We start from the raw sequence: 12,541 nt of genomic DNA on the forward strand, positions 1-12,541 counted from the left end.
ACCCCAGAAACCAAGAACTAAGACACCCGTCGGAACAGGAGTTTTCAAATCGCTCAGCATGAAAAGTCACTTGGGCGGGCGTCGGGCAATGATTATCGTCGTTTCTTTTGCGACCGTAGCCCATTCCCTCGGCGTTAGAGCTTCAAAGTAGGTAACAGAGTCATGCAGTGAAAAATTGTGTCGGCTTCCGAAAACCGCGTGTTTGGTGAGAGGGAAGTCCCCTCGTTGCGCTTTGGATTGGCGCAAGAAAAAGTGCAAAAAACACAGACCACGTGGCGCAAATTGGGTTTGCTCACTCAACCATGAGGTCGAGGGACGCCCGCCCCGCGGCCCCGCCCCTAGGCCCGGCGCCCCCACTCCGCGGCTTGGACCTACCGGATCCTGGAGGCCGGAGCAGCTCGCCAGTCGCAGGACAGGAGGGACACCTTGCAGGCCCCGCAGGCCCCGCAGTGGCAGCAGCAGTCTCCAAGTGTACAGGAACGGCTTCAATATGCGTCATCCGCTCAAGGCCGTCGTCTTCATAGCTTCCCGTAAGCCATAGGTGGCATTAGGACGGTGGCCTGTCGCTACCGGTGCGGCGTCTAAACGCAAGCCGTGTTGCAGTGGTGGCGTCGGCGACGGCCTCCGCCCCGCTCGCCACGCAGGGTGCCCTGGTCCTCGCCACCCGCGCCCGCGGCGACGCCCGCGAGCTGTGCGGCGACCTCCTGGACAACGACGTGGAGCTGGACATGGACCTGGAGGAGCTGGACGCCGCCGAACGGTGGCTGCTGCCGTACCACGAGACGGAGGCCGACCTGGAGGACGCGGACGAGTACGGCGCCTTCCACCACGGCTGGGGCCACTCCCACTGGCTCCCTCCAGGAGGGCCGGGCCAGCACGGCCAGCACGGCAACCACACCAGCGGTAAGTTCCGTTTTGTTGTCGCATCTCGAAAACGCCCACAGCCCGGAGGGAAGTCCCTGTGCCGCGTGAGATTTACTCCTGTTGCTGCAACGCCCCCGGCCCGCACGGAGGAGTCCTCAACGCCCGTCCCTAGGTCCCTTCTGCGGCGGCCGCACCGTGCATCCTTGTCAAGGCAGCGGAGTGCAGCAGCAACTCTAGCGGGCTTGCGCCGCTCGCGCAGCGGATCGCGGCGTTGAGGCGTCGCGGCCGTTCCGGTCCGGCCGAGGGAAGGGCGAGGGAGGGGGTGGGGCGACGTGCGTGTGTCTGTGTGTGTGCGCGCGGCGCGGCGCGTGTGGAGTTGTGTGAGTGTGCTGCTTGCTGCTGGTCGCGATGGAGGCTGCGGGGCCGGTACTCGTCCTCCTGCTTGTCGCGGTTTGTTCCACGGTCCAGGATGTGGCCGCGGCCGGGGATTCGGGTGAGTCCGCTGCCGCCCAGGTGCGCTGGAGGTGCGCGGTGCAGGGAAGCACCCAGGACGCCGTCGGCCGCCGACAGCGCGGCGGAGCGTCGCCCTAACCTCACCACGTCACTTCTGCTGGAGTCGTCTGCTTTATTTCTCGGTTCTTGGGGCATTTCGGAAGTGATTTGGCACTTCTCTTTGAGAGAAAGTTGATGTAGTTTTCAGTTTTATTCTTTCATTTAAGAGTTTGAAGCGTCGAGGTAATTTTTGGCAGGGTGCACTGTATGTTAAGGATGAAGGGGCATTGTTTACATTTCGTCTTGGGGCTGTTTTATTTTTAGCAACAGAACCCGCCGGCAAAGCTTGCTGTACCGTTTTATGTGCAGAGAATGTTATGATTTTTCATGCTTTTTATTTCATGATCTTCATAACGGGTTGAATTCAAATATGTTGCAACGTGGTTGCAATTTTCTTAAACCTGTTATCCATTGGGCCTTTGTTTGATGTAAAATAAATTTTGAAGACCAACAAGATTTTGAGCATGCCAGTTAATGTAGAAGTATAAAAATAAATGAAATGTAACGCCTAAATGTTTTTTTTTTTTTGGTCCAATTTTATAAAATCATGCAAGGGAATCAAATTGTCTGTGTTCTTTTTTCCGCTACATAATTTAAGTATCTGTGTTGGGTTACTTTGTAATCAATTCTGACTCTAGCTGCTCCATTTTCTCACAATTACGCAACAAAATTATTGCTTTAAGCAGCAGTGCCCAACACGGTGAAAATTTATGGGGGCTCAGTTGATTTTATCCAGCCTTGCGCATAGTCAGTCATGGTATTGTGGAAATGCCTTTCTGCATTGGGTCTTCCATGGATAGGATATGACTTTGTGAGTTCATGACTGAGCCCGTTCCCTGGGCCCCCGGTTCTCGATTGATGGAAAGAGTTGCCAGTCTGTTTTGGTCATTAGAAACCCATGGGACGCGGGGAAAGGGGGAGGGAGGGGGAGGCGTCTGGGTGCCGGCCGGGGGTCAAATAACTCGCAGCTGCGCGGCTTGGGCTCTGCCATGAGGCTCTGCCATGGGACTCTGTCGCGTCAGCGCATGCCACCGATGCCGCCAGCGCCGCCGCGGCCGCCATGGGAAAAGGCCGGCCAGCCGTGGCACGTCCCTACAGCTTGCAGTTCCATTTACACCCAAAGTCACTGACAGAATCACGTGGGGTGAGGGGCGCGCCATGTCGGGTCCTTCAAGATGCATGGATCATGGACGATCTCCTGTCGGCGCAGGACGAGGCCGTGGCCGGCGTGTGCTCGGTTACAGAAAGTTCCTGAATGGTGGGTGGGGTGGGGGCGGGGGTAGCCGGCTCGGCTATCTCATCGGCGTGGCCGGCATGGCCCGTGCCCTGAACCAGATTGCAGCCCGAATCTTTTGGGCTACGCTTGTCTACGCGTGCTGCAGACTGATGCCGAGAGTCGCCTTCGTCGCTCTGTCTCTCTCGCACCTACACGGGAGGCCCCGTGAGTGCGAGAGAGAGTGAGCGAGGAAACCGACTCTCGGAATGGGTCTGCGGTGCGCGCGGCCGCGGCTCTGGGCCCGGCATCAACTACAGTAGTACAGTACTCCGTTCAGTTCGAGGAAGGGGCAGGGCCGGGCGCAGGGCAGGCCGAGGCAGGGGCAGGCTAGGGCAGGACTGAGGCAGAGGGTCCCTGCCGACCCCCTCTGTTCCCCCTCGTGGGAGTAGCCAATGACTTCCGGTCTCGCCCGGCTAAACCGTGGCGACGGTGCCGGCCTGACTTCCACCCAGATGAAAATACACCCATCGGTCATAGGGGTCATGAGCAGAGCGATTGCGAATGGCAGCGTTTTTGTCGCCCTGTCTCTCTCGCACCCCTACAGGTCGCGCCAGGATCACGGTTGCAGGAGTGACAAAGCCACACAAGACTAGACCGGTACGCCCACTCGGCCGGCCCTGGGGTCTGGAATCTCTTGCCACCGTCTGCGCCGCCTTGGGTCGGAAGCCAAAGTTGCCGGTGTAGATTGCAACATGTAGCGGACGCTGTGGTGCTTTGCGTGCTTTGCCGGCTTTGCCCGATGAGGCAGCTGCTTTTGCCCGCTTTCGCCCCGTTTCTAACGCGTTTCCTCGGGCCTGGTTTGGTTGCAGAGTTGCTGCTGCTCAGCGTGGCGTCCGAGCCCACCGACGGCTTCCAGAGGTTCGAGAGGTCCGCCCGCATCAACAATGTGCCGATGAAGGTAAACCAAGAGCAAACGCCGCGGCGCGCCGTCCGAGGACTTGAGCGAGGAGCCCCTGCGCGGTAGGCCGGCCCGTCGAGCACACCTGTCGGCGCGGAGCCTACCTGAAAGGCGTTCCTAGCCCAACGCAACCGCGGTTTCGTCGCTCTATCTCTCTCGCTCTCGCGGGGCGTCCCGTGTGGGTGCGAGAGAGATAGAACGACGGGCGAAACACTCTTGGAGCGCTCTGGGCGGAATGGTGCTGTTGGTGCTCGCCCCCGACGGAGCCAGGAGCCACGGAGAAACCAATCCGCTTTCGCACCGCCGACTGCGGACTGATTCCGATAGTCGTTTTCGCCGCTCTGTCTCTCTCGTACTCACGGGGCGTCCTGTACAGGTGCGAGAGAGACAGAGCGACGGGCCCCGGCATTGCCTAATTTGGCATTGGCCTCGCCAATCTGGGACCGCGGCGGCGGCGCGGCGCTTCACTGGATGCGCTCCATGCTCCGCGCTCCATGCTCCATGCGCTCCGTCCCGTCCGGGGCCCGGGAAGTGGACGGAATGAGGGAAACCCTGCGACCTTGAAGCAGCATGATTGTTTTACGGTTCCAAGTGTGAAATTGTCGTTTGCAGGTTCTCGGTATGGGCCAGAAATGGGTTGGCGGAGATATGCGGTATCCTGGCGGTGGCTACAAAATCAACCTGCTCAAGGAGGAGCTTGAGAAGTACAAGGATGATTCGAAACAAATCATCATGTTTACTGATGCGTAAGTTTCTCAAATACAAACTTTAAAAGATGAAAAAAAAAAAAAAAATTCAAATGAGTTTTTAATTTTAGTTGGTGTTATGATTCTTTCTTTCCTAATTTTGCATTTCTCATTGAAATGTTTATTTTTGGTTTGGTTATTCAGGTTTGATGTAATAATTTTAGACAGTGCTGACCGCATCATAAAGCAGTTCCGCAACTTTGATGCTCGTATTGTGTTTTCTGCTGAGGGTTTCTGTTGGCCAGATGAAACCTTAGCATCCCAGTACCCTACTGTGGCCCGTGGGAAACGATTTTTAAACTCAGGAGGTGCGTAATTAATTAATCAATTAATTAATGTAGGGGAAGTCTTATCCCATTGGTTTCATTTTATGTCTTATCCCTTAATTCATAAAATTTCTCAGGTTTTATTGGGTATGCACCTGAATTATATAAATTAGTGACTGCTAAAGAAGTTAAAGATACAGATGATGACCAACTGTATTACACCAACATGTTCCTTGACCCAGAAATGCGTAAACAGTTGAATATTAAATTAGATCACCGTTCCACATTGTTCCAAAATCTTAATGGAGCTCTTGGTATGTTTGGTTTTTATTCTTAATTGTGTAGACTTTTCATTCTCTATGATACCTGTTAATTTTGTTTTACCCCAGCTGATGTTGAGCTGCGTCTGGAGGCTGAAAATTCATACATCAAAAATACAGCCTATGCTACAGTGCCTCTAGTTGTTCATGGTAACGGGCCCAGCAAATCAGTTGTGAATGCTCTGGGTAACTATGTAGCCAAAAGCTGGAGCTTACAGGATGGCTGCTATTCATGTAATGAAAACAGCATTGATTTGTCAAAGAAGAAGGTACTGTGGCCACTTGTCAATTGTCAGTGGGTTTGGCTAGTTTTAAAATTGATGTTGCACTAATGATGTGTATATTTTCATAGGACTCAGAGCTCCCTTCTGTTGTGATAGCTGTTTTTATTCAGCAACCTACTCCATTCCTTGAGGATTTCTTTGAAAAGATTCTGAAACAAGATTATCCCAAGAAGCGTATGTTCCTGTTTGTTCACAATGATGTGAGTGTCAATTAATCTTGTTTTATTTTTATTTTTTTAATGGTAAGAAAGTTTCATTGCTTTAAAATTTATAATTTATCTTCTGCAGGTTGAGTACCACTCACCACTGGTGCAGGAATTTTTGAAAGACCATGGGCCAAGTTACAAAGGAGTTAAGTCAATTGACTATGATGACAAGGCTATGAAAGGGGAAGCTCGTGAGCTGGCAATGTAAGCATCTAAAACTATTTCTCATCTTTTGCCTCAATAACTTCTAAGATTACCCTCTCAATATTTTCAGGGACTACTGTGTCCAGAGAGGTTGTGATGCTTATCTGAATATTGACTCGGAAGCACACTTGGATAACACCAAAGCACTCCGTTTGTTACTGGAAACAAATCGTGGGGTTGTTGCTCCAATGCTGACTCGGCCCTTCAAAGCTTGGTCTAACTTTTGGGGAGCTCTCAGCACTGATGGTTTCTACGCAAGATCTACCGACTATATGGAAATAGTTAACAATGAACGCCGGTAAGTAACCTCCATTTCATTATTTTAAAATTTCAAGGCTAATTTGATTTATGTTGAGAAAGCTTTCAGGGAGATACAAGTACAAACTCCGGGTGAATCTTTGTTAAATTTTATTTCAATTAAGTTCACATCCAAAAGGGGCTTACAAACATTATAGCTTCTCGTCCCTCCCACAAAACCTTATGATTAATACTCTCTTCGTCATTTCTGCTCTTCCGGGCAGACAACTCAGTCAAAGATAATAGAGAAATCTGTCTTGAAACTGCGCCTGTCAATGGCATACATGTTGTCTGCCGTGCATTCGTAAACGCCTGCATCCATCTGAGTGGCGGGGTCGATCTCGAGCTTGGACTTGATCTGCTCCTTGTCCAGGATGTACTCGTGAACCTGGGGGCAGCAGAGGGAGGCGTGCTTTTCACTCTGAGTGCAGGGCCCAGGGCGCAGGGCGCAGGGAGCAGGCTTGGGCTTGGCGCGTTGGCCGTTGCGCTACGTACCGTCTGGTAGAGGTGCGCGTACAGCTCGACGCCATCCTTGAACCAGGTGATCTGCGGCCGCGGCGTCCCCTTGGCCACGCACACGAACGAGATCTTGTGCCCCAGCGTGTATTCATAGTCGAAGTGCGAGGCCTGGATGATCTTGGCGCCCTGCGACAGGCAAACGGGGAGGACCCCGGGGTCGGCTAGGGGGAAGTCCCGCCAGGGAAGTCCCTGCTAAAGGAGGACGTCGACGCTCACCCCGTTGTGGTTGTAGTACTGGTCGCTCTCGGGGTCGCGGTACTTGCCGGTCACGGGCAGCCCGATCTGCATCCTGCTGCGGCTCCGCGTCTTGGCGCGCCCGCGCCGCCCGTGCACGCTGGGGCCCATCATGACGGCGGCCAGCAGCAGCAGGCACAGCCACACCAGGCGCCGGCTCATGGCTGCCTCGGGGACCTCGGGGACCTCGGGGCTGCGGACCTTGGGACTCGAGACGCGGTGCGCGGCGCCTTGCGGAGCCTTGCGGAGCACGCTGGGGGTCGCGCTGCAGTGCCGCAGTGCTGCCACTCGTTGAACGGCAATGCCTGTGCAATGGCCCCGCTGCAGGATGCTACTGCGACTGCTTTGCGAAAGCCGTAAGCCGTGCCGCGATGATACGCCACCCCGCCGTGACCCCCGCCCCCACCCCGCCCCCACCCCCCGCCCCTCGCACCGGCTCGCAACGCGAAATAATGGGGCCCTTCCTCTCGCGGGTGTGTGTGTCTGTGTGGTGTGGACGGACCCCTGCAGACTGATTCCGAGAGTCGCTTTCGTCGCTCTGTCTCCCTCGCACCCGTGGGGCGTCTCGTATGGGTGCGAGAGGGACAGAGCGACGAAAACGACTCTTGGATGAGTCCGCTGGTGGCGGCTCCCCCTGCCCCTCCAGCCTCCTCCGCCGCGGCGTGGACCTGGAGCCGTCGCGGGTGGCGCGGGTGCGCACGTCCTCAAGGAGGCCGTCTCCTCGCTGTCCATCCCGGTCCATCCGCCCGGCCGGTCACTTTGGCTAGCGACAGCGGCGACAGCCCAGCCGTCCCCCTGATAATGACTCGCTGGACTCGCTGAGGTGACATGGTGACGCCGAAAGCGCGGTCATTTGTTTGTCTCATTTACCCTTGCACAATGTCAGTCTCCAATTGGGGAGCCCGGTGCGGGCGGTGCGCCTCGGCCCGGCCCCCCTCTCGGCAGGGGGCTTGTCGCAAGGCTTGTCGCCCTCCGTCCCCCAGGACGCTAGGACGCTAGGTGTGGCGATCCGCGTGTCCCGCCGGGTGGCGCTGTCGTCGCGCCTTTAGGACTCTAGTGCTTACTCGTTTCTCCCCGATACTTCCCCGTGTTGCTTCCGCAAAGCAATCGCCGTGACTCCGGGTGCTCCACCGCGTCCGTCTCCCCCCTGACACTCCTCCATGGTACTTCCACCTGCCTCTTCACCGCGCTACCTCCTCCGGTTCCTTCCCATGGTACTTCCCCCGATACTTCTCCATGGTACTTCCCTCTGATTTATTTCCATGGTACTTTCCCCTGCTTCTTCACCTCCTCCGGTTCTCTCCCGTGGTACTTCCCCCCGCACAAAAAAAAACGTGTCTACACGTTTTTGGGTAGGTTCCGGTGTTTTGTTAATCGAAAGATGTTTTCTGAGATGTTTGTTGCCAACTCTAAATAAACCAACCATCTCTTTGGGACTTAGAACGTTTATTATTTTCTCAGTAGCCAATTTGGTTGAGATTGTTTGCATTCTTTGTGGCCATGTAGTTCTGCTCTCTCGAGGAACTTTTGGTCTGCAGTGGATGGGATCAGGAGGAGAAACTACTGTATTACTCGTGCAATGGTGTTTATTGATTCAATATTTTGTTACATAGTACTTTGTTTTATTCTGTTGTCAAGCTCCTATGCCGTGCCTCCAATAGCCTATAAAGGCGTGTCCTGTAAAAAAAAATCACATTTTTTTTAATTTTTAGCGTAAAGCCCTTAAAAGAACAACCATCGTGTTTGTGCATATTACATAATCTGTTCTGAATCCTCTGCTGTCCACTGCGTATTGGTTGTTGGCTTGGCACTCGTAGAACCCGGAGTCCTTCTGCGTCGTGGGGTCGATCTCCATCTTGGACTTGATGGTGTCGTTGCCGATCGGCCACTCGTGCACCTGCAGCAGCATGCGGCAGCGTCGCCAATATCACTGGGGTCGACTGGGGTAATGTGAGAGAATTTCGGGGTGATTTGAGACACATAGAGTTCTAGCCTGATTCTAGCCTTCTTAGTGACCAAACGGGGGTTTAAAGTGTGTCTCAAGTTACCCCAACATCGTCTCATATTACCCCAAGTTGTCTCTTACTACCCCAGTTTACGGCACCGGGTACAAATTGCACCTTACCCCTTTGTTACCCCTGTAGATAGGCAACTCCCCCCCCCCCCTTCCCTCTCCCCCTCCTCTCTCTGGACCCGCCCCTCTTACCTGGAAGAACTTGTGGTAGTAGAGCTCGATGCCGTCCTTGAACCACGTGATCTCGGGCCGGGGGAAGCCCTTGGCCATGCAGAAGAAGGTGATCTTCCTCCCCAGCATGTAGTCCAGCTCGAAGTGCGACGACTTGATGACCCGAGCCCCCTGTCGCCGAAGGACAAGGTCAACCCGTGAAACAACAAGGGCAGCGGCGTGAACAGGATGCAGCATGTGTACGGGGCGCGCGACCAGTACACTTTTGCAATGAACGATATTTTTGTATCTCGCAAACGGCTGGAGATGGAAAAGTTATTTGTAGGGAAGACCCCATATGAAATGCATAACTTTTCAATCTCTAGTTTTGCGCGCCCCGCGTGTATACACAGTGTACTCACGTCGCGGTGCTCGTAGTACTGGCTGGTGGCGGGGTCCTTGTTGTGCAGCAGGACGGGCAGGCGCGACTTGTACTGGTGGCGCATGCCGCGCCCCTTGCCGACGCGCGTGCCGCTGCCCCGCAGCGCGGCCACGCCCGCCGCCAGCATCCCCAGCGCCACCAGCACCACCAGCATGGCCTTGGCGCGCATGGCTACAACCCCATCACCACCCCGCAGCACTACGGGCCACCAGCTGCAGCCGTACCGCGGCCGCCGCGCTCAGTCGGATGCGGCTGGAGCGGACTGGACGTGAGCGCGCCCGCGCGGTGCACCTGCACTAGTCCGACGGGCAGGCGGGCAGGCGATGGCGATCCCAGGCGCGGCGGTTGGCGGCGTCGGTTGTCGGTTTGGCGCGTTCAGGAGCGTGCCTGGCGGGGCTAGCGTGGTGTCGCGTCGCGACGGCCTCCCGTGGACCCACTGTGTGTCGTTTATCGCCACAGTCCTGTCCCCCCTGCGGCCCTGCGACCCTGCGGGACTCCAGCCTTCCAGCCCTGCTGCAGCCCGCCGCCTGCCTCTCGTCCTTCCCCCGCCCCCCCGCCCCCTTCCCCAACCGCAAGTGACGGCCCCCTGCTGACCATAGAGGCCCCCGCCGTACGTGTCAAGCAGAGCACTCATTGGGCTTCCCTCCACCGTCCTCCGCCACCCACACCAACACAATCACAAACGCTACGCACACACGTTGGTAGTTGGTGGCCCGAACGGCGCGTTGTCCCTTTGGAGGGTGCATCTCATCTCAATAACGCTTGGTACTTGTTTTGTTGCAGGGGCCTGTGGAATGTGCCGTACATCAGCAGCTGTTATTTGGTGAATGCAACTTTGTTGGCGGACCGAGAGGCCAGGGCCTCCTACCACCATGACTCTCTAGACCCTGACATGGCATACTGCCACAATCTGAGGGAAAAGGTAATCATCTCTTTTATTTCTTCGTTTTTTTTTTTAATTTTTGAAAAATAACATGTGTTACTTGTTTAATTAAAACATCCATTGTGCTCTTTGCAGGGAAATTTCATGTTTGTGTCTAATCTTCATGACTTTGGACACTTGGTGAATACAGAGAACTTTGACACAACACGCAAACATCCTGACTTTTATTCTCTACTTGACAATCGTTGGGACTGGGAGCATCGTTATATTCATCCTGACTATGCTAACGCCCTTGATCCCAACACTACGCCTCTGCAGGTAGGGCTTTGTCTAAATTCTAACTTTATGGTGTATCTATTGTTCTTTCTAGATATTTTTAAAATTATTGTAACATTTCTCTTTTCAGCCATGTCCAGATGTTTATTGGTTGCCTATTGTCTCCCCTCGTTTCTGCGATGAGTTGGTTGCAATTATGGAAAACCATGGAAAGTGGTCTGATGGTTCAAACAAGGTATTATTAATAGGTTGTAATAAGTTGATAAATTGTTGTGATGATTATGTGCTGTGGTATATTTTTACTTGTATTAATATTTTATCCAGATTTTTAATACTTTAATCTTTAAACACTCAAAAACAATTAACAACATTTTTTTTCATGTTTCTGTCTATTTAACATCAATTGAAATTCCAGGATGAGCGTTTGGCAGGTGGATATGAAAATGTCCCCACTAGGGACATTCACATGAATCAGGTTGGGTTTGAACCCCAATGGATGGAATTCCTGAAGTCTTATGTAAAGCCACTAGTGGAGAAAATTTTCACAGGTTACAGCAACGAAGTATGTACTAAACTTTACAGATGCTAGGTGGTGTGTGCTGCAGTGGATCCGAGTTCCCTTTCTTGCCTAAGTGTGATGAGCATTTGAGGTGCTTAAGCTCATGCTGCTCATGGTGCGATGCTCTTGTCTATGTTCTTGTAAAATCCTCTTCACAATATTGTGCTGCCAGGACCCACGGCTCGATGGTGGCTATGAGGCAGTCCCTACCAGAGACATACACATGAGGCAGGTTGGCCTAGCTGACCTGTGGGACTTCTTTTTGGAAGAATACGTACAGCCCTTGCAGCAGGCTGTATTCATTGGTTATGATGATGTAAGACATCGAGTAGATTCTGGGTATTTTAGATACAATAGAGTCATCAAATCTAAATTATCCCTCTTTGTTATTTGCAACTAGACATGGGAAACAAATGGTTGCACTTGTAACATTTTATCTTGTGAATGAGGTGGTGGTCACTCTCAAAGAAATTACCTTTTTTTCAGTCTCACGCAGTTAGTAATTGCACTCAGCATCTAGCACCCACAATAATGAGTATGCATGCATCCTTTCTCACAGCACTAAAAAAATCTGAAAAAAAAAAATGAATGAAATCCGCATTAGCACTACATACCACCTATCACTGCAACTGCAAATAAAGATAAATACTCTGATTTTTTTCTCGCAAATATCCTGCTAACAGTTGTTTTAATCCTCTACAGACTCCTCGAGCAATCATGAACTTTGTTGTACGATACCGCCCTGATGAGCAGCCCTCCCTCAGACCTCATCATGACTCATCCACATATACAATCAACATTGCTTTGAATACACCAGAAGTAGATTATCAGGTATGACTGAATTATTTTTAAATGACTAATTTTCTTTTTATTTGGTTCTTCTCTTTGGTTTAATTTATGTTTTATTTTTTTCTTTAAGGGTGGTGGCTGCCGCTTCCTGCGATACAATTGTAGTGTTTCAAAAACGCGACTTGGTTGGATGCTAATGCACCCAGGGCGACTTACTCATTTCCATGAAGGGCTTCCAGTTACAAATGGAACCCGCTATATAATGATTTCATTTGTAGACCCCTAGACTTTTCCAGGATTGTTACTTTCTGGAAAAATTCTAGGGTGCCAATATGAACTTGGAGATTATCCTAGTGAGACTGATTCCATGAGAACTTAAAGCATGTGTATTTTAGGAAATTTTCTTTTAGAAAGACCATATACTAGTCACAAAATCACTCCCAAAAAGAATCTCATTTTAATTTGTTCCTTGCATTCTCGACCAGAATATTTTTCCAACATGTAAAAGTGTTTTTGTGGGGCAAGTACTGTTTTGTGACTTGAATATAACTGCTCCATCGCAATTAGCTTACTGTTAAATTAATTAATATTGGTGTCACTGTATTTGTACAAAACACATTTTACTAAATGACTTCTTCATCAGTAAACAGTGTGAAGTTTTGATATATTGATGTAGTATCTAAGCAAATGTTCCTTGTAATTTTTTTTGTTCCTATGTGAAGAAAATGACAACATATCCTTATTGAGTTTTACTGACATCAT

The 12,541-nt window shown here is 51.9% G+C and overlaps 4 protein-coding genes across 5 annotated transcripts; 2 read left to right on the forward strand and 2 right to left on the reverse strand.

Annotated features, from left to right (window-relative positions):
- Positions 1-490: 490 nt before the first annotated feature.
- LOC117643188 lies at positions 491-1,036 on the forward strand. Its single transcript, XM_034381939.1, has 3 exons — positions 491-530; positions 604-903; positions 945-1,036. The coding sequence occupies exons 1-3, from the start codon at positions 491-493 to the stop codon at positions 1,034-1,036; spliced, it is 432 nt and encodes a 143-aa protein (XP_034237830.1).
- A 165-nt stretch (positions 1,037-1,201) lies between these two features.
- LOC117640830 (multifunctional procollagen lysine hydroxylase and glycosyltransferase LH3) lies at positions 1,202-12,336 on the forward strand. Of its 2 annotated transcripts, none has more exons than XM_034377759.1 (15): positions 1,202-1,357; positions 3,502-3,590; positions 4,203-4,336; positions 4,481-4,644; positions 4,740-4,916; positions 4,992-5,191; positions 5,275-5,406; positions 5,495-5,616; positions 5,687-5,914; positions 10,056-10,194; positions 10,291-10,473; positions 10,562-10,666; positions 10,847-10,993; positions 11,693-11,821; positions 11,910-12,336. In XM_034377759.1, the coding sequence occupies exons 1-15, from the start codon at positions 1,273-1,275 to the stop codon at positions 12,063-12,065; spliced, it is 2,190 nt and encodes a 729-aa protein (XP_034233650.1). In that variant the 5' UTR covers positions 1,202-1,272; the 3' UTR covers positions 12,066-12,336. The 2 variants fall into 2 exon arrangements, with proteins under 2 accessions (XP_034233650.1, XP_034233658.1); XM_034377767.1 differs by lacking the exon at positions 10,847-10,993 and adding an exon at positions 11,163-11,306.
- On the reverse strand, positions 6,008-6,828 carry LOC117640852 (immunoglobulin domain-containing protein oig-4-like). Its single transcript, XM_034377792.1, has 3 exons — positions 6,649-6,828; positions 6,409-6,558; positions 6,008-6,301 (listed from the first exon to the last, which is right to left on the reverse strand). The coding sequence occupies exons 1-3, from the start codon at positions 6,826-6,828 to the stop codon at positions 6,143-6,145; spliced, it is 489 nt and encodes a 162-aa protein (XP_034233683.1). The 3' UTR covers positions 6,008-6,142.
- Positions 8,235-9,736, reverse strand: LOC117640843 (immunoglobulin domain-containing protein oig-4-like). The gene is made up of 4 exons (XM_034377779.1): positions 9,253-9,736; positions 8,873-9,022; positions 8,423-8,563; positions 8,235-8,343 (listed from the first exon to the last, which is right to left on the reverse strand). Exons 1-4 carry the CDS (start codon positions 9,439-9,441, stop codon positions 8,329-8,331), a joined length of 495 nt encoding a protein of 164 aa, XP_034233670.1. The 5' UTR covers positions 9,442-9,736; the 3' UTR covers positions 8,235-8,328.
- Positions 12,337-12,541: the final 205 nt, after the last annotated feature.

This window comes from Thrips palmi, unplaced genomic scaffold (genome assembly GCF_012932325.1).
Source record: "Thrips palmi isolate BJ-2018 unplaced genomic scaffold, TpBJ-2018v1 HiC_scaffold_1, whole genome shotgun sequence".
In the NCBI taxonomy this organism is placed as follows: domain Eukaryota; kingdom Metazoa; phylum Arthropoda; class Insecta; order Thysanoptera; family Thripidae; genus Thrips; species Thrips palmi.

Bases quoted from the DNA above. Each gene is read 5' to 3' on its own strand.
- LOC117640843 (XM_034377779.1), bottom strand. From the start codon at position 9,441: ATGCGCGCCAAGGCCATGCTGGTGGTGCTGGTGGCGCTGGGGATGCTG. The intron at 9,023-9,252 runs GTGAGTACACTG...CTTCGGCGACAG, and splicing joins AGTACTACGAGCACCGCGAC to GGGGCTCGGGTCATCAAGTC. The intron at 8,564-8,872 runs GTAAGAGGGGCG...ATGCTGCTGCAG, and splicing joins ACTACCACAAGTTCTTCCAG to GTGCACGAGTGGCCGATCGG.
- LOC117643188 (XM_034381939.1), top strand. From the start codon at position 491: ATGCGTCATCCGCTCAAGGCCGTCGTCTTCATAGCTTCCC. The intron at 531-603 runs GTAAGCCATAGG...GCCGTGTTGCAG, and splicing joins CGTCGTCTTCATAGCTTCCC to TGGTGGCGTCGGCGACGGCC. The intron at 904-944 runs GTAAGTTCCGTT...AAACGCCCACAG, and splicing joins GCACGGCAACCACACCAGCG to CCCGGAGGGAAGTCCCTGTG.
- LOC117640852 (XM_034377792.1), bottom strand. From the start codon at position 6,828: ATGAGCCGGCGCCTGGTGTGGCTGTGCCTGCTGCTGCTGGCCGCCGTC. The intron at 6,559-6,648 runs GTGAGCGTCGAC...TGCCTGTCGCAG, and splicing joins AGTACTACAACCACAACGGG to GGCGCCAAGATCATCCAGGC. The intron at 6,302-6,408 runs GTACGTAGCGCA...TGCTGCCCCCAG, and splicing joins ACGCGCACCTCTACCAGACG to GTTCACGAGTACATCCTGGA.
- LOC117640830 (XM_034377759.1), top strand. From the start codon at position 1,273: ATGGAGGCTGCGGGGCCGGTACTCGTCCTCCTGCTTGTCGCGGTTTGT. The intron at 5,617-5,686 runs GTAAGCATCTAA...CAATATTTTCAG, and splicing joins GAAGCTCGTGAGCTGGCAAT to GGACTACTGTGTCCAGAGAG. The intron at 10,667-10,846 runs GTATTATTAATA...TTGAAATTCCAG, and splicing joins GGTCTGATGGTTCAAACAAG to GATGAGCGTTTGGCAGGTGG.